Source organism: Nothobranchius furzeri, chromosome 13, assembly GCF_043380555.1.
Source record: "Nothobranchius furzeri strain GRZ-AD chromosome 13, NfurGRZ-RIMD1, whole genome shotgun sequence".
NCBI classification, from domain to species: Eukaryota; Metazoa; Chordata; class Actinopteri; order Cyprinodontiformes; family Nothobranchiidae; genus Nothobranchius; species Nothobranchius furzeri.
In genome coordinates this window covers 38,359,519-38,382,188 of record NC_091753.1, presented here as the reverse complement: position 1 = coordinate 38,382,188, position 22,670 = coordinate 38,359,519, and the positions used below count along the sequence as shown (strand labels likewise).

The window sequence follows — 22,670 nt, the reverse complement described above, 5'->3', positions numbered from 1 at the left end:
AACTGGTGCAATGAGCATGTATTTCTTAAACAACCGTGAGAAAAGACACGGTCATGGAAAGATGTTTGTCTGTTTGAGAAGGGGCAGATCATAGGTGTGCATCAAGCAGACAAAACATCTAAGGAGATTGCAGAAACATCTAAAATTGGGTTAATGAGTCCAGATGGACCCTGTTCCAGAGTGATGTCATCAGGGTAAGAAGAGAGGCAGATGAAGTGATGCACCCATCATGCCTAGTGCCTACTGTACAAGCCTGTGGGGGCAGTGCTATGATCTGGGGTTGCTGCTGTTGGTCAGGTCTAGGTTCAGCAGGATGTGCTACCTGAATATATAAAAATCTAATAAAGTAGTTCTTTCACATTCGTCTAAAAACCTCCATCAACAACGCGTTTCAGACTGAAGGCAACGATTGGACCATCCGGCTTTGGTCTCGCCAAACCGCTGTACTTCCTCACTTCCCTGGGTCCTCCTCTTATTACACACCTGTGTATTTAGCTTCAGAACACCACTGGTGCGAGAGGTTCTCCGCTCCATAATTTCAGAGAAGGAGAAACAGTCGGCTGACTGACTTCAACTTTAGGACAAACTACCAGAGTCCCAAAAAGAAAAACACCTTTTGAAGTCATGGACAACAAAATATATTTGGACCTAGAAAACGGAGACTGGTGTTCAGCGTTATCTCGTTTTCTGGCAGAAGCCTCTCAGGGAAGATACCTGAGAGGAGGGGTGAGTGATTCGTGACCGTGTTTGCGCTCAACACCTAGCTTGTTCTGTAGATTCGCTATAGCAGCTTTAATTCCTAGAAGTGGACGCTCTAATGCACCCTCGTAAATAAGTTATAACAGGTTTGCTTGTACAATGCAGTTTGGTTCCCATAAAGGTCAGTAGTTAATCTGCAGCAGGGTTAACTCTGAGTGGAATTTCTAAGTAATATGGATGCTGTTATATTATCAGATTTATAATGATTTTAATGCTTTCATCAGTGTATGCAGTAACAGAAAACCTTCATAAAGCATTTCACATTATGCTGATCTCTGTGCCTAAGCTGAGCTAGCAATTAGTGACTGTTCTTTTGGGTACCTTTCCTTCTGAGGTTGTCCAGGTGATTTTGGGAGTAGGGTAGCCTTTGGCGTGGCAGCTCAGGATGATAGTCTCATCAGAAGTCTCAATCTCATTAATATCTTTCTCTTGGATTTCTGGTTTTCCTGCAGGAAGAGCAAAGAGGAACAATTATTCTGACTATCTTTCAGTCGCACAAACTGAATGAATGGAATCCAGCTGTGCAGTCTCACTTACCCTTAACGTGCACGTGGAGTGAGCCCCTGGTTTCCATTCCTTCTACTTCAGGGACAGTCACAACACAAAGGTACGTGCCTGAGGTATCAAATGTTGCAGCCTCTAAGATTAAACTGTGATCCTTTGACATTTTTTTGTTGTTCTGTACACCAGAGAAGAAAAAGTGCATTAAAATCACCTACTGTTAAAAACCAAAACTCATAAAACTCATTTTGAATTGATAAGATTTTTACTTTAATCAGCAAAGAATGCATAACAAATGTTTGTGTAGTGTCATTATGCATAAGTGTAACCTTAAACCAAGCTGTGTTGGTCTGGAGAGAAGAGAGTGCATTGCAGGTGGCCGTTATTGTGTCCCCCTTGTCCATCAAGACGGTGTCTGATGGGTTTAAAACCGCCTCATCAAGATCTGCACAGAAAAACAGGAGCTAATGATCAATGCAATAAACAGGTAAATCTGTTTGGTTTCCTAAATCATTCCAGAGCGTAATCCTCACAGTTGACAAACACTGCCGTCCGATTTGAGAATTCCTCATAGATGTCAATGTTTGTTAAGGTGCACTCGTACTCTCCAGAGTCTAGACGGGTAACGTTCTCCAGCACCACCTTGTCTACCTCCCAGGTCACGTCATCCTACAAAACCCAACAATTATCCAAACAAAAATAACTTCATGGTGACTGAGATGTGCTGAGCTTAAAAGAATGTGCAATATTGCTGAACTACAAACATTTTTCAAATCCTTTATGGAGTACGTCTCAACGGCATTCCCGTCACCTCTGCAGCGAAGCTCGACCGTGTCGCCCTCTTTGATCCGACCCTTTGGTGATTCGATCCAAAAGTCTACAAAAGTGGAGGGATCTGGAACAAGAGATAGAACGATTAGACAACGTCAATAATTGTTTGTTTTCTGTCTCCAACTTGCACCCCGGTGATACAACAACCTGCACGAGTTGTGAGGTCAATATAAACTCACATATCACGGTGATGTTGATCTTTGTGGTTTCCATCATCATCATAATCCCGTTAGTTCCTGGAAGATAGTAGTTGACCTCGCAGTAGAATGTAGCATCTTTGTCCTTCCTGTCCACCTTCATCGTAAGGTCACTCTTGACTGAGAACAGGCCGCTCGATTCCGAGGTGGTGCTGGTTTCCACGTTCACTTTTGGGAGACAAAAACAAAGATAAAGACAGTGTAGGAGCTAAAAGCAGTGTTTTGTGTACTGCATGTTGACATGTTGCTTATCAATGCCAGCCGGTTATCAGGCAGCCCAGCTGCTGAGTACATGCTCCAAAAACATGTTGATCTGCCCAGCTTATGTAAGTTTCAACTACTTTTGACCATATTAGGATGTGGAAGTAGCACCCCATCATTTCTCAGAATCAAAAGGGAGGTGGGGGTTGAATAGTATAACTGATGCTGCGTGGTGTAGGGGAGTGGGCTTTTGCAGAAGGATCTCCAGCCGAGGTGGTTAGATCGAAGCTGGACGCTGTCCCCTGTGAAGTGTTGGTGATGTATGGATGAGTTGTGTAAATAAATGCCCCCCGCTGAGTTTGGACAGAACCTGTCTCCTTCTTGTTTTTGATAAGGAAAAAGAACCACAACAGAACATAAACTTCATAGCAATCTATTTGCATTTCTTTTGCTTTTCAGTTCGATGAAACATCTCATTTTGTTTAAAATCTGAATCATTTTAAGATCTTTTGATTCAGTCTCCAGTAAAACTACATAACTCAGTACCGGCGCTGGTTTAATCCGGCTCACCATTGTCCGTGTTGCGCAGCGGCGTGGTGTTTTTGTACCAGGTGATTTTTGGTTTGGGGTATCCGTTTCTCACCTCACAAGTGCCAATCTAGATGAAGGCAGGGAATGTAAGTCAACACAATGCTGGACGTTTGTTTGTGTCAACTTGTATACCTTTGATAAGCTGTCTGCATTGACTGATATACCCGTTGTAACACCCTCGATGGTGGGATGATCCGGTTTTCCTGCACAAGAAGAAAAAAACAGGAAATAATGTTTGAAACACCTTTAAATTGTGTCCAAATGAAACCATAAAGTAAACGATTGTTGATCTTACCAAACACCTTCAGCGTTGTGTGCCCTTCTACATGGTCCTCTGAGATACTTTTAACGCGACAGATGAAGTCCACCTCATCGCTCAGCTGTACATCCCTGATGCTCAGCGCCACTTCGGCAGGAGTTTCCGTGTCGTTCACGCTGATCCGGTTTGCGTACGGAGAGGTTCTGTTTATAGTGGTCATCATTCCGACCTGCTCGCAAATTTTATGCCTTTCTCCTGTGCCTTTCCGCTACGAATTCACACAAATTTAAGAATTTGTAAAGATTACACAGAAACTGAACTATTTGGTGTGTGTGTTGATGAGCTTCCATGAAACTCACAAAGAACCACTGGATGTCCATGCTGCCTCTGCCTTCTTCTGAAGTATACCGACAGGTGATCTTCGCCGTTCCTTTCAGGGCCACCTCCACCGTGTCATTCATGTACACCTCCAGAGCGGCCCATGCTGAAAAACAGGGCGTCTCATTGTCATCTCAGTGCTTTTACCAGTGGGACCCCTGCTCCAACAATCCCAGTAAGGTTTTTTAAAGCGCTCATTCACTAGTTTTTTTTTTAAATAATAATAATGCATTGAACTTATATAGCGCTTTTCAAGACCCCCAAAGGTGCTTTCACACACTCTCACATTCACACACTGCTAGTGATGGTAAGCTACTTGTAGCCACACCCGCCCTGGGGAGGTCTGACAGAGGTGAGGCTGCCATTTGGCGCTGCCGGCCCCTCTGACCTCCACTACCACAGGCAAGTTGGGTGAAGTGTCTTGCCCAAGTACACAACTGCAGGATACCCCTGGCAGGAGCTGGAATCGAACCCATGACCCTCCGATCATGAGGCAACCCGCTCTACCTCCTGAGCTACTGCTGCCCCAGGAGCTGTGGTCTCTTGTGAGTCCTTTTCTGTGGGGAAAAAAGCTCTGGTGCTCCTGTTTCAGGAAGTACTGGTTAGGGTGGGTGGCAGAAAACTGCAAGATTTGGATTCTTACCCATTGTTGGTCTTGATACTCAGACACCTTGTCTCTATAACAGCTAACAGCAACTCAACTCTTCCACTGCCTTCTCACGCTCTGCAGCTACGTGGTTTATCACCACAAATAACACAAGCCTGAAGGAGTTTGGCCATATTGTGGAGTTGCCAATGCTAACATTTAGCTTCCACTAGCCGAGACGTGCTCTGGTCTCTTCTGGCTGCAAAAATCAACAACAGTCTAAACTGTTGTGAGCCAAGATGGATGAGTCCATGAACGCTGAGTGGCTTTTTCTGAACAGAGCATTTCTCCGTCTGTTTTCCATCAGCAGCTAAAGCAGGAAGTAGGAGAAGGCTGTGTTCATGCTCAGCGTGAATGTAAAACCATTTTAAAAATGATACGTAAAAATCTGTTTCTCAGTGAACTTGCTCTTTAAAGTAATTTGTCTGACATGGAACAAAAATATTTTTGCATTTCAGAAAATTTACAAACTTTACATGTTTTCCATTAAAATCTTCCCATAATGCATGATTCTTATTGCTGTAATGTTTGTAAAATGTCTTGTTTATTCAAATGCCAACATCGACCAACCAGCAGCACCATCCTGCCTATAACGGTTAACTGAACAGATTCAGGGGCGAATTTTCATGTTAACCGCTCACAGTTAAAAGACTTGAAGCTTTTCTGCATCAACAAAATCAAAGAAGCCCTGGAGGTAAAATAAAGACAGAAAAAAAGTCATGGCAGGTCAGACGGACGGCGGAGATGCTATGACAGGAATGAGGAGCCCACCCATCTCCACATTAATGTGCTGCATTCCAACATGTCACCCTCTCCTAGGAAGAAAGACCCGATTTACAGGCGGCATAGAAGCTTCTCTGTTCCGTCCTGATCCGTCTGTGAGGAACCAATGGCTTCCCCATTTAGGGTCTGTCAAACGACACATCCTTCTGGTTTATTGAAGGGATCTTTAAGATGTCAAGCTGACTTGAAGCCTGGAGCTCATGAAGCTGTCGGCGTTTTTGTTGTGAATCAGCTTCACGTCTTTGGCTCAAAGCTCCTTGGAAATTAAACATTTCCCTCCAATCCTCTAACCCTGCAGCAGAAAAAAAACACCTCACTTCTCCTTTCTTGCCCAGCTGTTTGGATTCTTTGCGCTAGTCCACCTGTCCCTTTCTCCGTCTCTCAGCTCTGTGTTGCTGTTTACTTCGGTCTAATGGAGCTGGACGGATGCTTTCCTGTTAAAGCAATCCAATTAGTTTCGGCAACAAAGACATTTCCTGGCCATTAGGGACACCAGCTTGCTTTGCAGCATCCCACCCCTCATCTGAACTGGAAACATATAAAAATGTGCAGCAATTATCCTCCACTTCAGGCTTTCACAGACTTCTCTTTCAGCCCATCTGACAGCTGACAGCTAAATCACATCATATTAGTAACTTGACCGCTGTTTGTCCCTACGATGCTTACATCAGGGCCTCTGATCAATTTCTGATGATGAGAGCATTCTGGACTTCATTTAATAATATTTCTAAATCAGTATGACAGGGGAAAAGATGAGCGTCATCTCCACTGACTACAAGGAAAACAGTGGCTCTCCACCTTCAAAAGGAAACACCCCATGTTGTGTGTTTCCTACAAAGTCTTTATTTTTAGATCCTAAACTCCTGACAAGTCAGAACAAATCTACTTTAGTAATCTCAGTTAACTGATAAAAGGCACATTAAGGGAGTAAAAACATCTGAGAGGTGATTGATTCTTCTCAGCTTTCAGCATCACAAGAAAAGCTGAGTTCTGCAACAGATGGTCAACACAGAGTTCTGGCTTGAGTTTCAGAAGAAAAAAACTTGAACCTGCTAATTGTCAGACATTTATTTATCTGCTTCACAAATGTGTTCAATGTTTGACCCTTTAAAGCAGGCGTGATTGAACATTAGTACCTAATTAATTGAATAAAAGGCAATCCATTACTTTATTTATCTTCTTTGGATCCAACAAAAAATAATCTCTGGATTGTTCACTGAACTATTTCAAAACATTTCAGGGTAAATTCTTAAGCCTCTAACACCAATTGTTTGTGCATCTATAAAAATAATCCGAGGACTAAGCTAATTGTGGAGTTTCTGTAATGTCTCAATAAATTAAGTAAAAAAAAATGGAGTGTTAAATTAAAGGTTGGTTTCATTTTGAAACTATATTTTTGTCAATTACTAGTAAATAAGAAAATCTCTACAAAAAATTATATCTTCAAACATAGTGAGAACAAATAGGATATAAGAACATTTTTGACATCTATGTACACGATTTGCTTCATTATTGACTCTCTCTCTCTCTCTCTCTGTCACATACACACACACAGGCACACACACACACCTGTCACCATTGATTTTAAGTCTTAGCCACATGCAGATAATTTTTTTCATGTCTCCTATCACCAATATGCAGATGACATTCAGCTGTACTGTTCATTTAAGGATTCTGTGTGTTCTATAAACTGAATTACTAGAGTGTCTATCAGCCATCACCAGCTGGCTAGAAGATGACTTCCTTCATTTAAACTCTGAAAAGACTGAATATCTGATCATTGCCTCTAAGAGCATGGTTACCCTGATTGCGTAACAACTTGGTCATTTAACCATTGCTGTCAAGTCAAAGTCTAGGACTTTGGGTGTTGTTTTTGACCAAGGCCACTCCAAAACACTGGTCCGAAATTGTTTTTATCATTTAAGAAATATCTCCAAACTGTGAAGGTTGGTGTAAAAAATGAACTTGAAATGGTCATCCATGCCTTTTTCGCCTCCACTCTACATTACTGTAGCACACTCCACATGTTTTTTTAAAAGTAAGCTATTGACTGCCTTCAGTTGGTCCAGAACTCTGCAGCAAGGCTCCTAACTGGAGCATGTAGACAAGCTCACAACACTCCTATTCTGATGTCTCTGCACTGGTTACCCGTTAACTTTAGAATATTGATCACAAGTTTCAGGGCTCTACCTGATCAAGCTCCTCCCTATATCACTGAACTGTTAAAGCCTTATGCTCCAACCCAGCCCTTAGGTCCACACACCAGAACCTTCTAGAAGTTCCAAAGACCAGATATGAAAGTCAAGGTGATCGCTCCTTCCAAGCTGTTGCACCCTGATGTTGGAAGTGTATTGACAGTCTGGACACTTTTAAAAAGCAACTGAAGAACCTTTCATTTAATGCTGCCTTTACCTAAATCTTTTATGTTTTCTTCATCTATTTAATGATATTTTTGGATTTTATTATTCACTTGTTTGATCATTTTTATGTTGTTTTGGCTTTATGATCATTTCATGTTAGTTTTGGGGATCTTTGTGAAGCGCTTTGTGACTTTTCTTTCTGTGATGAGTGTAAATAAACATTTAAATGGTAAATGGCCTGTATTTGATATAGCACCTTCTAGAGTCCTGGAACCCCTCAAGGCGCTTTACAACACACTCAGTCATTCACCCATTCACACACACATTCACACACTGGTGGGGATGAGCTACAACGTAGCCACAGCTGCCCCGGAGCGCGCTGACAGAGGCGAGGCTGCCGAGCACTGGTGCCACCGGTCCCTCTGACCACCACCAGCAGGCAAGGTGGGTTAAGTGTCTTGCCCAAGGACACAACGACAGTGACAGACTGAGCAGGGCTCGAACCTGCAACCTTCCGATTACGGGGCGAGCACTTAACACCTGTGCCACCGTCGCCCCACACCTGTATTAAGTTTACAAGTGTCGCTGAGCAAAAACGGATGTTTCCAGCTGTTCAAAAATAAACGTCTCACCTTACAAACAAAGCGGTTTGTAAAACAAAGACAGCAGAAAATTAGAAGATGGATGAGCCCCACTGGGATCAAACTCCTAACAGCAGCAGATAAGATAAAGGAAGTCATAACAAACACAATGTGAGAAAACAATCTGTTTCTGTCAGTGGAGCGCAGAGAGAAAACGTCCGGATCCACAGGAGATTCTGTGGAGGCGTTTCCACACCTACTACTGTATGTGAATATTAACTAGGAGTGGAGCATTTAAAACGTTTCTGAGCTTCAGAGCTGCAGTCGTCCCTCTGACAGGAAGACAGGTGAGACAAATACGATCTGTGTGGACTTTCTCCTTCCCATCGGCCCTCACCGTCTGCTGCCTGGCATCGAGCCCAGACCACAGATGGGCATCAACGAGGGAGAGAAGAGGGCGTTCACCTTCAGCACTTTAACCACCATTCAAACCAGATTACTGTCCGGAGCTCTAATTGATGTGAAAAGAAGGGCAGCTCGGGAGCAGAACCATAATTACTGCTGCAGAACTCTGGAGGATTCAACGTTTCCTAAAGTTTATTCTTTTTCTGTTTGCTGTCAGAATCTTTCAAAGCAAGAGAAGAACAAGAAGAGTGTAAATGATCTCTTCCTGATCTTTTTATCCTGCTCTTTGATCACCCTTGACCAAATGAGGGGAAAACGTGATGTCTTTACAATTTCTAGAAGACATCTGTGATAAAAACTCTGACTGTTCTGACTGTAATAAATATTTATTTTAAAGTAAAATGTGGCCTTAACTTTACTTGATTACTGATTTGATGATTTGACTTTAATTTTTGATTTCCTTTTCTTATTTATAACAACTTGTTTTTCTGAAAAGAAGCATTGCTTTAATTTTATTATTAGCACAAGCAAAAGGCAAACTGTGTCACACTAAAAAAGTGACTCGTAAGTAAAGTTTTACTGATTGACTGAGGGCACACCATCAGTATAGCAGGTGTTGACAGTTTTCTCTCTGTTCTCTAGTCTGTCTTCTAGTGACCAAAACAAACTAAAAGTGAATTTCATAAAAAAATAATCATCTTTAAAGCTATTTGATTTGTGAAGTAAAGAAATATAAAAAAATATTATGTAGTAAAATACTGTCCACAAAAAAAAATATCTAAATCCAGCTAAAAATGTCAGATCTTGACTATAGTCATATAGTTAATTTAGCAGATTTCCAGTTTTATTTTATAAAAGTCTGAGTTTTAAAGAGTAAGTCATGCATTAGTAATCCTCTCACATGTGCAGATCAGTTGTCCAGTAAACATAAACACAAAGAGAAAGGTTACAATGACAATAACACAAAAAGAAAGTCTTCTGACTGCTTCACATCATGTGTCCTCCTCATGTCCCACCATCACTGACACCACATGCTGCAGCACACGCCATGCTCTTACCACTAAATTCAATTTCAGATGTCTCACATGCTCCTCTGATTTTGTCAAAGTTAAAAAATAAAAAACTGAAAGTAGTGTTCCAGGACTATTTGGAATAGCAACACTGCTTCTGTAATCTCTGCAGGCTGAATTTCTGGATCTGAGAGGGAGATGGTGGTATTTTTTACTTCTAGGAGTTTTCTAAACACAAAAGCTAACACCAGAGACTCGATTCCAGCACTGAACACTTTATTGTACAGACGAAGATAAATCATGACACATTTCTAAGTCTGCTGAGGCTCATTCACAGCTTTCCAAGAATCGCATTTAGTGAATGAACAGCAGACGCTCTGCTCGCTCTGAACAGCAGATGAGAAGTACAACAGTTTATCTCAAATCCGGAGCATGCGGTCTTGTTTGCATTACTTATGTAATCAGTTTTTTTTTCCACCCGAAGGATTTTAAGGTACTGCATTAATATTTACATACCAAGAACTCTCTGCTCTGACCCTGTTCAACTGACCTCTGCAGGAAACCTGCAGAAATGTGCGAGGCTGAACCGAAAAGCTGATAGTGAACGTTACAGAAAAGGGAGACGGAGAAATGGATTTAGCAGACATCACTGCAGATCATGAACAGAGTTTTAATTTCCATTAATCATTAATTATGTTGTCAGACGACCCCACAGCAGCAAGACAGGATGCAGACGCAGAGATAGAAAAGGCCAGATGGCAGATGGGGGCATAAATGTAATCATCTTAAACATAACGGGGACTTTATTACATTGAGTTATAACTCTAGAAATCCTAATCTGTTTGCACGGAGCACATGCCTCGATGTGTTCCACCCGTCCTCCTTAACATGAAGTGACGGCCCAGTGACATGTTTTCTATCCTGTCAGATCTAAGAATAACAGCAGCCTATCAAGCTTGTTTGGTTACACGATACAGCGAAATCACTGTCCACTGGCCTGACTGGTCACAGAAATAGCAGCCTTGGCATCAGGATGTGAAAGAGAGAGAGGGATCATGGGAAAACACAGCCTCAGTCAGAGTGGATGGAGAAAAAATTACATGAAAATGTGAGAAAAGGGAAAAAAGAGGTTCTTCCTTCAAATGCTTCATGTCAGCCTACAGGAAAACCAAAGTGAAATGGCCTGTATTTGTGTAGCTCCTTGCCCTGGGGCGCACTGACAGGGGTGAGGCCTGGCAAACACTGCAGCCACCAGTCTCTCTGACCACCACCAGCAGGCAAGGTAGGTTAAGCATCTTGCCCAAGGACACAACAGCAGCCTTCTCTGGTCAGAGCCGGGATCGAATCTGCAACCTTCCGATTACCTCCTGAGCAACTGCTGTCCCTTAAGTAGATCAACATATACAATATATATTATTAAAAACAATAATAATGAATTAGATTTATACAGCGCTTTTCTACGCATGCAAAGCACTTTCCAATATTCACACACTCACATTCAAACACTGCCGGTGATTAAGCTGCTGTGTAGCCACAGCTGCCCTGCAGCAGTCTGCCGGAGGTGAGGCTGCCATTCTGGTCCCTCTGACCACCACCAACAATATTAGTAGTTAGGAAGTCTTGTTATGATATGGTATAAAAAAATACCGTTTGAAATATCTTTTTATTTTAACTTTCATACTCAATAAACTATGTAAACAATAAATGCTGTTTCAGATTTTTCTTTTTAGGATTCTTAGCTTAGCTGTCTTACTATCTCTTAAAGACCAAGATCACTCCCTTTTTCAGTACATTTGTTGTGGTCTTTAGTATAAATGAAAGTCAATCTGTGGGCAAATAAAAGCTCTGGTGCTGCTGGAAGTAGAAGTGAGCCAGAGGAGTGGTGAGCAGAAAATGGCAGGATCTGGATTCTTCTTTCCTGATATTCAGACATCTCACCTCTGATTGGCTGACAGAAACACAACGCTGCCACTGACAACACTAATGTGTTATCTCCACAATTAACAAAAGCCTAAATGAGTTCTGCTGTGGTGGAGCGGCTACTGCTAACAATTAGCTTCTCCTAGCCGAGAAATGCTCTCCTCTCTCCTGGATGTTAATTCAACAACAGCCTTCCCTGGTTGCTAGCCAAATGGGCGAGTCCATGAATGACAACTTTCAGTGTGCCATAGATCTGACTGACTTTTCTTATCTGGGCATTTCACCCTTCATTTCCAATTGTCGGTTAATGCAAGAAATAGGGGTAGAGGACAATTTTCACATTCAGCCTGCGTGTGGAAAAAAATAACAAGCAAAGAACAATTTCTAAGTGAACTTGGTCTTTGAATTACCTCAATTTGGAGGTTATGTTGTGTTCTATTTACCTCAGAAGTTGGAACTCAGAGCAGGAAAAGACATCCCATTAAGGTTAACTGCATTCTAGTTAATAGTTGGAAAAGTTGGGATTCCAATATGGGTGCTTTTTTTCTATTAGATTTATGACAATTAGTTATTTGCAGCTGTGTTTATGTTGCATCTATTATTTTAAAGTATTTTCTCCTCAACTCAACACTTCTACTGTTCGGAGCTTCTTGGAGCGCCTTGTAAATTTGAATCTTGAGAGGTGCTATAAAAATGTTGTGATAAAGTGTAGAGGCTCATAATTACAATGAATCTGTTTTCAATAGTGATATAATATAAACTTGAAAACTAGCTGAACAATGTTTATTTGTCAAAAATAAATTAAATGTAACATTGAATATAGAGGTACCTTTACATGTGTGTCTATTAATTTAAACAGGTTTTTACCACAGCTACTGTTTTCACAACCAGGAACTGTCACATTGAACCTAAAAGTGAGAGTTTTTTTAATTATTCGACTTTAAGAGTGATAGATCCAACATCGGGGGCATCACAGTTGATTTTTTTTTCCTGTTCAGAGTTCAGACTACAAATGGAAAGTACCATTAAATCGGGTCAGATTAACAAGCTAGCAGCCAGTCTAAATGTAAAGGTTTACAGTGTTCACAAGAAATGTAGTAAGTTTTATGTAATTATATTTGTTTTAAGACCATCATAATTCTCAGCCCTGCTGTGATTAGCTTCTAGCTTCTCTGTTTCTCCAAACTGAGGTTGTTCAACACCAATCTATACCAAGTAAGTCAAACAATTAAACTTTCCATAAGAAGCCCCTTTAAAAGTTTTGAACTATATCCCTTAAAGTATTCAACAGATCCCACAAACCCACACACAACCATTGTCTTTCACCACATATCTGTGACCAGAGCACCCCCACCCCACTCCCAGTTTGGGTCGATTCAGCTTCACTTAACGGTTCTGAGGAATGTTATGAGAAACTCTTGAAAACATGGACACTAAAGGACTTGTCACAAGAGCATCAATCATTTATGTGCACTGATGGTCCCTGAGGCATGCAGATGCGTAGGCACAAACCACACACACACACACACACACACACGATTTAGAGCCTAAAAGCTTCTCAGTTACTCATGACTCGTCGCCCCAGAACTCAGAAATCGTCACAAACTCAACTCACAGTTTGTCGTGCTGTAAAAAAAAGTCATGAAAATAAAAGCGTGATTGATTTTACACATTAAAGGATTCATTAATTTAATATCCAAATAATCAAATTGTGTTCACGCGCCTTTTTCTTCATAATAAAGGCCATAAACGAGGATTTTTACTCTTGTGGCCTTTACTTTCCTCATGCATCTTCCCGTTAACGAGCCGGTGAGGTTGTAACTTATTAATAAGAACTCTAATGACCTCCTTTAAATCACAGTCACTGATGGCTTCACTCCCACTGCACTGGCTGCTCGCACCGATTCTCTCTCATCTCCGGCCAAGAGCACTGAACAGAAATAGTACGAAAGGAGAAGACTACCAGCTGGGAAGACTCAATGTAACTATTTCAAAATATTTAACATTTAACATGCACATAAACTTTATCTGAGTCACATTTTAATATCAGATAAAATAAAAAATAACGCATCACCTCCACAGAGCTAATTACTTATCGGAGTACTTGCTTGCCATATAATATATCACTGGAGTGCATTGTACAGTGTCACTGAGTCTGTTTTCTGTTTAAAGTCTATCCGGTTTAGGCGATGGTTTAATGACTGCGTGCAGAAACAAAGAGATGGACAGTGGCAGCTGTAGCAGCCAAACGTCACATTCCCACAATGCCTCAGAGAAAACAAGGTCATCTTGTCACACTCACGAGTCAGACACTTTCTCTAACAACCCGCACAGGCCCCCAGGGAATCCGGAGGCAAACGCAGGCGCCGTCCACTCAACATGCCATTGGACTTAACTGTTTCCAAAAAGGAGAAGGAAAAATAAAGGACCTGGAGAATGTAAACGCAGAAGACAGGATCAGAGCGGACCACAGGGAGAGACGTGGAGGAGGGAGTCACGATGCTCTCTGATGATGATCTGATGTTCCGTTTCAACAGACCACCTGTTGTAGACATCAGCCGGACCTGGTTCAGTTCCCAGGACTTGGTCTCTGAGTCTGGCTGCTTAACCATCATAACGATGGAGTACGACGGGGCTCTTCTGACTGCAGGTCACTTCTGACTGCAGCACTAGAGGTTCACTCCAGGTCAATAGGCAGGTTCAAATTAAAACCTTGTTCTACTTGAACTTATCATCTTTTGCTCCCACTCCAAACAAAAGTATTTCCATTACTCATGCTTCATGAGTGTGTGCAACGGCACGGAGAGAGAAAATAGACTTTAACTTGTTTAAAGATAAAAGTGTCATTGCATCTTCGTCTTCACTCTCCTGTTTCTCATCAATACTCAGGTGAGATGTGAGCAAATAAATAAATAAAGGCAGAAAAAGCAGTTAAAATGAACAGTAAATGGCCTCTATTTGATCAAATCAAATCAAATCAAATCAAAGGTACTTTATTAATCCCAGAGGGAAATTAGGGTTTCAGTACACACAATTCAGAGATCAGCTAGCAGAGGATATAATGCCTTCGAGGGTTCTACAACCCCCCAAAGCACATTACAACATAACCAGTGATCCAGCTATGCACACACATGTTCACACGCCGGTGGTGATGAGCTACACTGTAGCTGCCCTGGGGCACACAGGCAGAAGCGAGACTGCAGTACCATGGCACCAACAATCACTCCAACCATCACCAGCGGGCAAGGACATAACGACAGCAACAGACGGGGATCGAACCTGCAACCCTGAAGGGCACATTTGCCTAAAAGCACACTTGAAGATGCAGAAGATGAAATCCAAACAAAACCAGCACCTTGTGGCTGATTCTTGTACATGTTTTAGGCTCCGCCCCTCCACGTTAACAAAAGGGACATTTTCCTGACAAAAAAACTAAAAATGCCGTAGATTGTTTTCTCAGGTTGTTGGCACATCGTTCTTACTCTGCTGCTTTATGTTAAACATCATGTTTTTTTTTTTGTTTTACAGTGAGTTTTAATTAGTTATTCTACGCATCATGCATGTTCATGCGTGTGCAGGTTGGAGGGTGGGACTCTGACTCAGACAATGGCAGACATCTGTAAACTGGTGTTTTGGCTTCATCATTCAGCAACAGAAGTATGCAACATACTGGAGTTTAATTGATCTCCATTTAATGTTACATTTCACCTCACATTTGGATTCTGTGTCATGAAACCATTAAAATGCAGATTTTCCTGAAACTCCAGAGCTAAAGTAGATATTCTGACACCCATGTTGAAGTTTATAAAATCATGTTGGGAGCCGTCTCAGACTACAGCAGTGAAGATCTGAGCTCGCATGCTCAGCTGTGAGGAGTAACACAGGTTTTTCTGACCTGAGGCTAATCGCTCTTTGATAAGAAATGTCTCTGTCTTCTGCCAGCAGCTTTTACTCCAAAGGGAGTTCATTCTGTCCTCCGGCCTTTGATAACCACTTCACAGCATGACTCGCTGGCCCTTACTCAGAGTTTCCTCACTCAGCTATTCTGATTCTGACACACACGCACACACACACACACACACACACACACACACACACACACACACACAGAGAGAGAGAGAAAAATGTGTTTTAACTTTGACTCCATGACTTTATGTGGGATTTGGTCCTCTTCCCATGTTAAACTCCATGACTCTCATAATGTTTAAAACAACACTAGGAATTCCTCTCTGATGGCCACACCCACTTACTTATACAGCAGTGTGTGTGTGTGTGTGTGTGTGTGTGTGTGTGTGTGTGTGTGTGTGTGTGTGTGTGTGTGTGTGTGTGTGTGTGTGTGTGTGTGTGTGTGTGTGTGTGTGTGTGTGTGTGTGTGTGTGTGTGTGTGTGTGTGTGTGTGTGTGTGTGTGTGAATGTATCTCAGTGGGCCATTTCCTCATGCCTGCTCCCATGATGGTACAAACGCCCCCTCCATCCTCTTTCTCCCACGTTCTCGGCCACTAAGCAGTCTCCATATCAGCCACTCTGAAATAAAATAACATAAGCCCTATGGGAAAGGCCAGCAGAGACGTTTTTTCTGTGCATCGCTGATTATGACGAAACAAACAAGGAGAGTGGTCTCATGACATGCCTTCTAAGGTATTGGAAGTGTGATGCTTGCTGTTGGCATATTCTAGTTAAAGATAGACATGAACTCATGCACAGCTAGCTCTTTAACCAATTACTTAGAGCAGCAGGGGGGAACCCTGTTCCTCGAGGGCCGGTATCCTGCATGTCTTTGCGCCAACACTTCTGATTCAGTGGTTGAATCACCTGTGCAGCAGCTCATCAAGCTCTGCGGAAGCCTGTTAATCACCTGCTGATTGAAATCAGGTGTGTTGAAGCAGGGTTGAAACTAAAATATGCTGGATAGTGGCCCTCGATGGACAAGGGTTCCCCACCCCCGACTTAGAGGATTCGACAAGATAACATTAGATTTTCTCGGGGAGACATCTTTCTGCTTTTATTTATTTTTTACACGCAGATAAAACTGGCCACTGTGCCAAACCTCAGATTAAACTAAAACCACAACTGTTAAAGCGGTATAAAAATAACACTCTGAAAATTACGGGGTGACACATACGGCTACATAACGAGGTTTTCTCACGTTTGTCTCAATGCAGCAGGTGTGTGAGAAGATTGTAAACAACCACTCGGGTCAGAAACGCTCGACTATTACATGTAATGTCAGAAATTAACATGACAGGTAAAGGAAGTTGTTTAGTTTAATGGGGAAGTTTCGTAAAATTTTATAAAGGAACAATGTTTTATTTGTAATTCAGCAGTAAATATAATATTGACAGTATCTCACATTACTTGGATTGAAAGATGTAGTCTAAACATTTTAAAGCCATTCTGAAGATTGTAAGGGTTGTTTGCAGATTATTCCTAAAGACCAAGTTCACTAGTTTTTCAACTTGTGAGTCAATCTCCGTGGGAAAAAAGCTCTGGCGCTCCTATTTCAGGAGGTAGGAGTTAGCCAGAGGAGAGTGGACAGAATACGGCAGGATTTGAGTCTTATTTCCCGATATTTGGACATCTCTCCTCTGATTGGCTAACAGCAACACAACTCTACCACTGACTCTGTTTGCTTCGAAACGCTGATGCTTTATCTCCACAAATAACACAAGCCTAAAGGAGTTCTGCCATGTTGTGGTTGCTAAGGCTAGCAGTTAGCTTCTACTAGCCAAGACGTTTTCTGCTGTCTCCTGGACGCTAAACCAACAACAGACTTCCCCGTCAAGATGGGCGAGTCCATGAATGTTAATTTGACAATATGATGTGCAATTGTCCGGTTTTTATAATCTGAGAGTTTCCCCCGTATATATATATATGTATATATATATATATATATATATATATATATATATATATATATATATATATATATATATATATATATATCTGCCATGGACTGGCTCTCTGTCCAGGGTGTACCCCGCCTGATTGCCCATTGACCGCTGGAGATAGACCCCCCCCCCCCCCCCCCCCCCACACACACACACACACACACACACACGACCCTACGTAGACAAAGCAAGTTCAGACAATGGATGGATGGATGGATGGATGGATATATATATTGCCTTTCTAAACTTTAGATTCAACATTGCGTTTGAATTGTTCTTTCCTCCTCTGCAGCCCCACATCGTGATAAGACCTCCACCATGCTTTACTGAAGATAAGAATTTATTGCTATTCCGGGTTCTGATTAATCATCTGTTTTGCTTTTGTAAGAAGATCTACTTTATTTTCATAAGTCTGGAAATTTTTTGCTTACAAAGTTTATTATCTATGAATACAGCAGATAGATACAAATCAGGTATCAAGTTGTTCAGCATAACGTTTTCAAAGTGCTCATCCTCTTCCTCTCTCTGCAAAATTTGGTGTCTAGTTTATTTCACAATCCATCCCAGCCTTCTCTGTCTAGATTTCATATTGCATATTTACGATTTCCACACTTTATCTTCAGCAGCATCCCAAACTAAAGCATTATGGCAAATTCCCAGTAGCCTTTGGATTTGATCTGGTTGTGAATGCTCGAAAAAATCTCTTAGTCTTAGTAATGTGGCAAAAAATGTTTCATATGCTGCTCAGTGTCAAATAGCATGGTAGAGAGCTGTTTCTTCACAAACAATGCAGCAGCTGAATAGGTCCAAAAATAATTTACACAACATCCTTCCCAAAAAGTGCATGATAATAAAGGTAGATATACTTTTTAGATATGCCGTAGATATAATATTTTGAATGTACTTTTTACCATCTTTTCTAGTGAAACACCGTCAAATATAGATTATTGACGTGTTCTTCAGTATATCTAAAGTATAAAAAGACAGAATCTACATCTAGCGTTATGTGAATCACTCAGAAAAAACTAAAGTTTAGGACCAAGTGATCAGAATCTTGAAAAGATCTGACCATGAGAAGTACCAAGAGGACCTGCTGTGCCTGAACATGGAGAAGCCTTGGTCTGTTGAGTGGAGTCAGCAGCACGTCTCCAGGCCTGAACGCTGACAGCCTGCATTAGGTTAAAAGGGTCCTCTTGTACATTAGATCAGTACAAAAGCAACATTTCACAAAAACAACATCTATTATTAAGCAGGGTTTGGTAGAAGGTCCTGACAGGTTTCTTGTCTCGACTCGTGTGAGTGTAAACTCCCAAACCACCACAGCATGAACACTTTCTGGTCTTAAAACATTGGAAAACGTGCAAACAAGCTAAACTTAACAACTGTAAAAAAGAAGAATGCTCAACATCTTTAATAAGAAATTGAAAACGGTTGCAAAAAGTCACAAATTGTTCTGGATTATTAGCGTTGTATCACTCATTGATTGAACCATACTTAGTTTACTGTCTAGAAATTTGGGGAGCAACATGTAAACCCTTTACACAACCTTTGTTAATTCTACAAAAAAAAGCATTGAGGATCACTAATAACAGTAACTATAGAGATCACTCTATTCTAGTGTTCATTAGATATAAAATACTGAAATTTCCTGACCTGGCAGAGTGGAAAATATAATGTACAGAGCAAATACAAGTACTTTATCAACTAATATTCAGAAAATGTTTCACAAGAGAGTCAGTGGATACACGTTAAAAGGAGATGATGTCTTTAAAAAACCTAAATTCAGAACCAAAATGAAGGAATGTAATTTTTCTGTAAATGGTGTAAGATTATGGAATGTTCTTAGCAGGGAAATTAAAGAACCAACTTGCTACATTTAAAAAATGTATAAAATCAAATGTATTAAGTAATTATGAAAAGGTCAATTAAAATGTCAATGATTATATATAAAAATTAGAAAATGACAGAGGTTATAATATTGTGTATCTTTGACAGTTAATTTTTTCTGTAAAAAGGGGCAAAATTATAAGGTTTTTTTATTCTATCTGCTCCTATTCATTCAGATGGGGGGGGGGTCCCAATATGTTTGTTGACCCCCCCCCCCCCCCCCCCTTAATTAATAATTACTTAATTTGTTTGTGTTTATTTTTATCATTTTTGAATGAAATAAAAACAGAAAATAATGGTGATTCATCTTGCAGAAATAGCAACAAGGTATGTGACGAGACACAGGCTTCTGTGCTATCAGCCCATTAAACAGCTGTTATCAGAAAAGCTGCCATCAGCCCCCTCAGCTTCTCCATTTATACTTTCTGGGATAACTTTAGGGCCCCATCTTGCCCCATGAATAACCGTAAAAACTACCGGTGTGAATGTACCCTTATGAAAGAGTCCCTACGTTGAGAGGTAAATATTAGAAGTGCAGGTAATGCATGGTGCCTATTCATGAAAAATGAATGAAAATTAAATTGTGAGGTTTTACTTCATATTTTAGAAATAAAAATGCATGGGGGAACACATTTATGACGCATTTTTATACAAAATTTTCTAGCACGACCTGCCTGCTTCACTTAAGTCACTGCTTATTAAGGTCCGTCCAAAATTACCGTGGCCCACCCAAAAATGAAAAACCTGGCGCCGCGCCTGTTATAAACCTCTGCAAATTGTTGTTCTTCACTTTATGAAACTCAGACTTTGTACAGCTCATGTCAAGATGTAAAATTGTGAATTCAGTCGAACTCTTCCTTCCCTTTCCTGTTTCTCCTTGAAACCTGACATCAGCTGTCGGGTTTCAAGGAGAAACAGAAGAGGGAGGGGAAGAAGTAGAAGAGGCAAACAGAGTGAGTGCGAGAAACCAGACTGGTGTGGAGGTGAGCAAAACGGCTGGAAAAGTGTGGGTGTTGAATCCCCCACATCCCCCACGGGTGCGACGCCCATGGTTGTCACAGCCTTGGAGCGTCACATATAGGCATAAAAATATTTTTGCTCACTTTGTAGTTTTTGTGTGATGTCATATTTTCTAAAATACGCACGTTAAAGTCATTTGAGCACAAAAAAAATGCACTTACAAAGATGGCCAGTTGAACACTTTATTAAAGCACATGAACAAAGAAAAGTAAGTGTGTGTGTGTGTGTGTGTGTGTGTGTGTGTGTGTGTGTGTGTGTGTGTGTGTGTGTGTGTGTGTGTGTGTGTGTGTGTGTGTGTGTGTGTGTGTGTGTGTGTGTGTGTGTGTGTGTGTGTGTGTGTAAGAGAGAGAGAGAGAGAGAGAGGAGTGAGCTAACAGCTGCAGGTTAAGCACACAACTGATGAGTGCTCCTCGCACACTGCCTGTCCACATTTTCTGCAGAAGCGTGCGTGCAAGCCAGCGCTTTGGTATGTAGCTCACCGCGGTGGTGGTGGAGGTGAAGGCGAAGAGGGAGGACAGAACCGCTCTGCTTCTCATCTGCAGCAGGTGTGAGTGCAGCTCTGGCTTGTTGTGCCTAACTGTTCCCACAAGACACATTTTATTTTGGAGCAGCTCTTCTCCAAGGGCTAGTGATGTGAAAAAATTGTCCGTGGTCACAGTGCAGCTGCTCAGTCCCTCGGTGAGCTCCAGCACCACCCGCCTCCCTTGCTCCCTTTCTGCCGGGGCGTCTCGCGTCATCTTGCCCAGGTAGGGAATAATCCCCCAGGCATAAGAGGCCACATCGCACACCACCCACAGCTTGATGCCACAGTTTGCCGGCTTTGAGGGCATATACTACTTGGAAGTTGCAGCGACCTCTGAATCTGACGAGCTGTTCATCCACACACACATCTTCACCGGGGTTTTAGGCAAGAGGGAGCTGGCCCACCCGGAAGTCCCACACCTCCCAGAGGGGAGCGAGCTTGTACTGCTGCACCAACCGGCGTGTGGCCTTCAAGCGGTCATCAAACCGCACTGTTGCCGTCAGCAAATGGAACCTTCGCAGGCTCATTGTGGCTCTGAAAATCGGCCTCTCCGTTTCCTTCCCCCAGAGGCTTACAGTAGATTCCCCCAGGAACGGAGCACCCCCAGCGGGGATGGGAAGCCCAAGGAATGCGCGGAGTTCCACGTTGTCAACATCCGTCCAGTTGTCATACTTTCTCCTCCCCTCTATATTGGTGTGTTTAAACTGTGGATAAAATCCTAAAGCAAAAACCCGGTAAATTATAGGTGCAGATTTGGAAAACTTTGCTTCAGTCTTTGATACATGATTACACTTTCACCAAAGCAGATGCCAGAGCTCTTGTCTTTCTTGAGTTATCTTTAGGTATTAAACCTCTACGTGCTGTTTGGTTTGGGGAGTGGGTTTTTATAGGTCTCAGTCATCCATTAAAATATCACCTAGAGCCAGCTGTCCTATCAGCCAAACACCTTCAAACACATTCATCGTGTGTTTATTAATGACATCTTGTTTTACCCAGCAGCTGTTCATGTGCAATCACGAGCTCTGACTTTCCTGGTAAACACGAAGTCTAACGTCGGTCCTGCTGAAAGAGGAGATGCCCGTCTGCCCTACAGGGAGGAAATTTCACACAATGGAAATAAAAAAACTGAGCAAGTGACCTCAGAGCTAATAAAGAGGAGCTCATGAATCAGCTGCAGGATTAAAAACGTTCTTCATGAGGGCTGCAGCCCAGGATGGAGGGCAAATCACTGGACGAGATGAGTTAGTATTCGTCCACAGCTACTGATGATTCAGATCAATGATGTGAAATCAGCCAGAAAGCATTTTATACAATAAATTGGCTCATTTGGGTCAAAATTTGGACACAAACTAACTTCTATGTGTCGCCACAAATTGAAAGCAAAGACCTTGGTGCCTCAAAGCCCTCTCATGAGGACCTTTCTGATCAAATGCATCACTCTGTGAGATCCAGGAGCTTAAAACGTATAGTCTGCAAAGTCTGCAGACCAAAAGTACAACTTTAATTAATCCTAAATAATCGTAGTGCATCTTCTCACACAGTTGAACAGTATTTTCATATTCAATTTGGCCCAAATATTCTGTATTAGATTATTTCAGAGAAAAACACACTTATCCCTGAAAACATTTGATGAGATGAAAGCAAGTCAGCATACATAATAAAGTGTTTTCTACTACAGCAGAAGAGAGGCTGAAGCTCATCGTCTCAGACTCAAAGTTTTGAGGTCAGGAGAGGAAATAAATCACTATGTTTTCATACAAATTAAAGAAATTGTGAGTTTTGCAATGCCACCATAGTTAATAAATCTCAACTCAGGCACATTATTTAACCCACATGTGGCCCATTTATCAAATATCTGATGCGTCCTCTGACAGAGTGAGCAGTGTTGATTTCAACATTCTTGTAAACCTCCTCCAACGCCCTTGGATGC

At 41.7% G+C, this 22,670-nt stretch overlaps 1 protein-coding gene across 6 annotated transcripts in view; it reads right to left on the bottom strand.

The window, feature by feature from the left end:
* Positions 1 to 22,670, bottom strand: part of mcamb (melanoma cell adhesion molecule b) — a 37,530-nt gene that overhangs the window by 5,983 nt on the left and 8,877 nt on the right. For all 6 annotated transcript variants that reach the window (XM_054742702.1, XM_015951565.3, XM_054742701.2 and 3 more), the window contains exons 2-11: positions 3,699 to 3,823; positions 3,376 to 3,607; positions 3,213 to 3,283; positions 3,060 to 3,147; positions 2,271 to 2,456; positions 2,025 to 2,155; positions 1,794 to 1,929; positions 1,590 to 1,705; positions 1,297 to 1,438; positions 1,081 to 1,205 (exon numbers count right to left, since the gene is read on the bottom strand). In XM_054742702.1, coding sequence (XP_054598677.1) covers positions 1,081 to 1,205; positions 1,297 to 1,438; positions 1,590 to 1,705; positions 1,794 to 1,929; positions 2,025 to 2,155; positions 2,271 to 2,456; positions 3,060 to 3,147; positions 3,213 to 3,283; positions 3,376 to 3,607; positions 3,699 to 3,823 — 1,352 coding nt within the window. The remainder of the gene's footprint in view (positions 1 to 1,080; positions 1,206 to 1,296; positions 1,439 to 1,589; positions 1,706 to 1,793; positions 1,930 to 2,024; positions 2,156 to 2,270; positions 2,457 to 3,059; positions 3,148 to 3,212; positions 3,284 to 3,375; positions 3,608 to 3,698; positions 3,824 to 22,670) is intronic.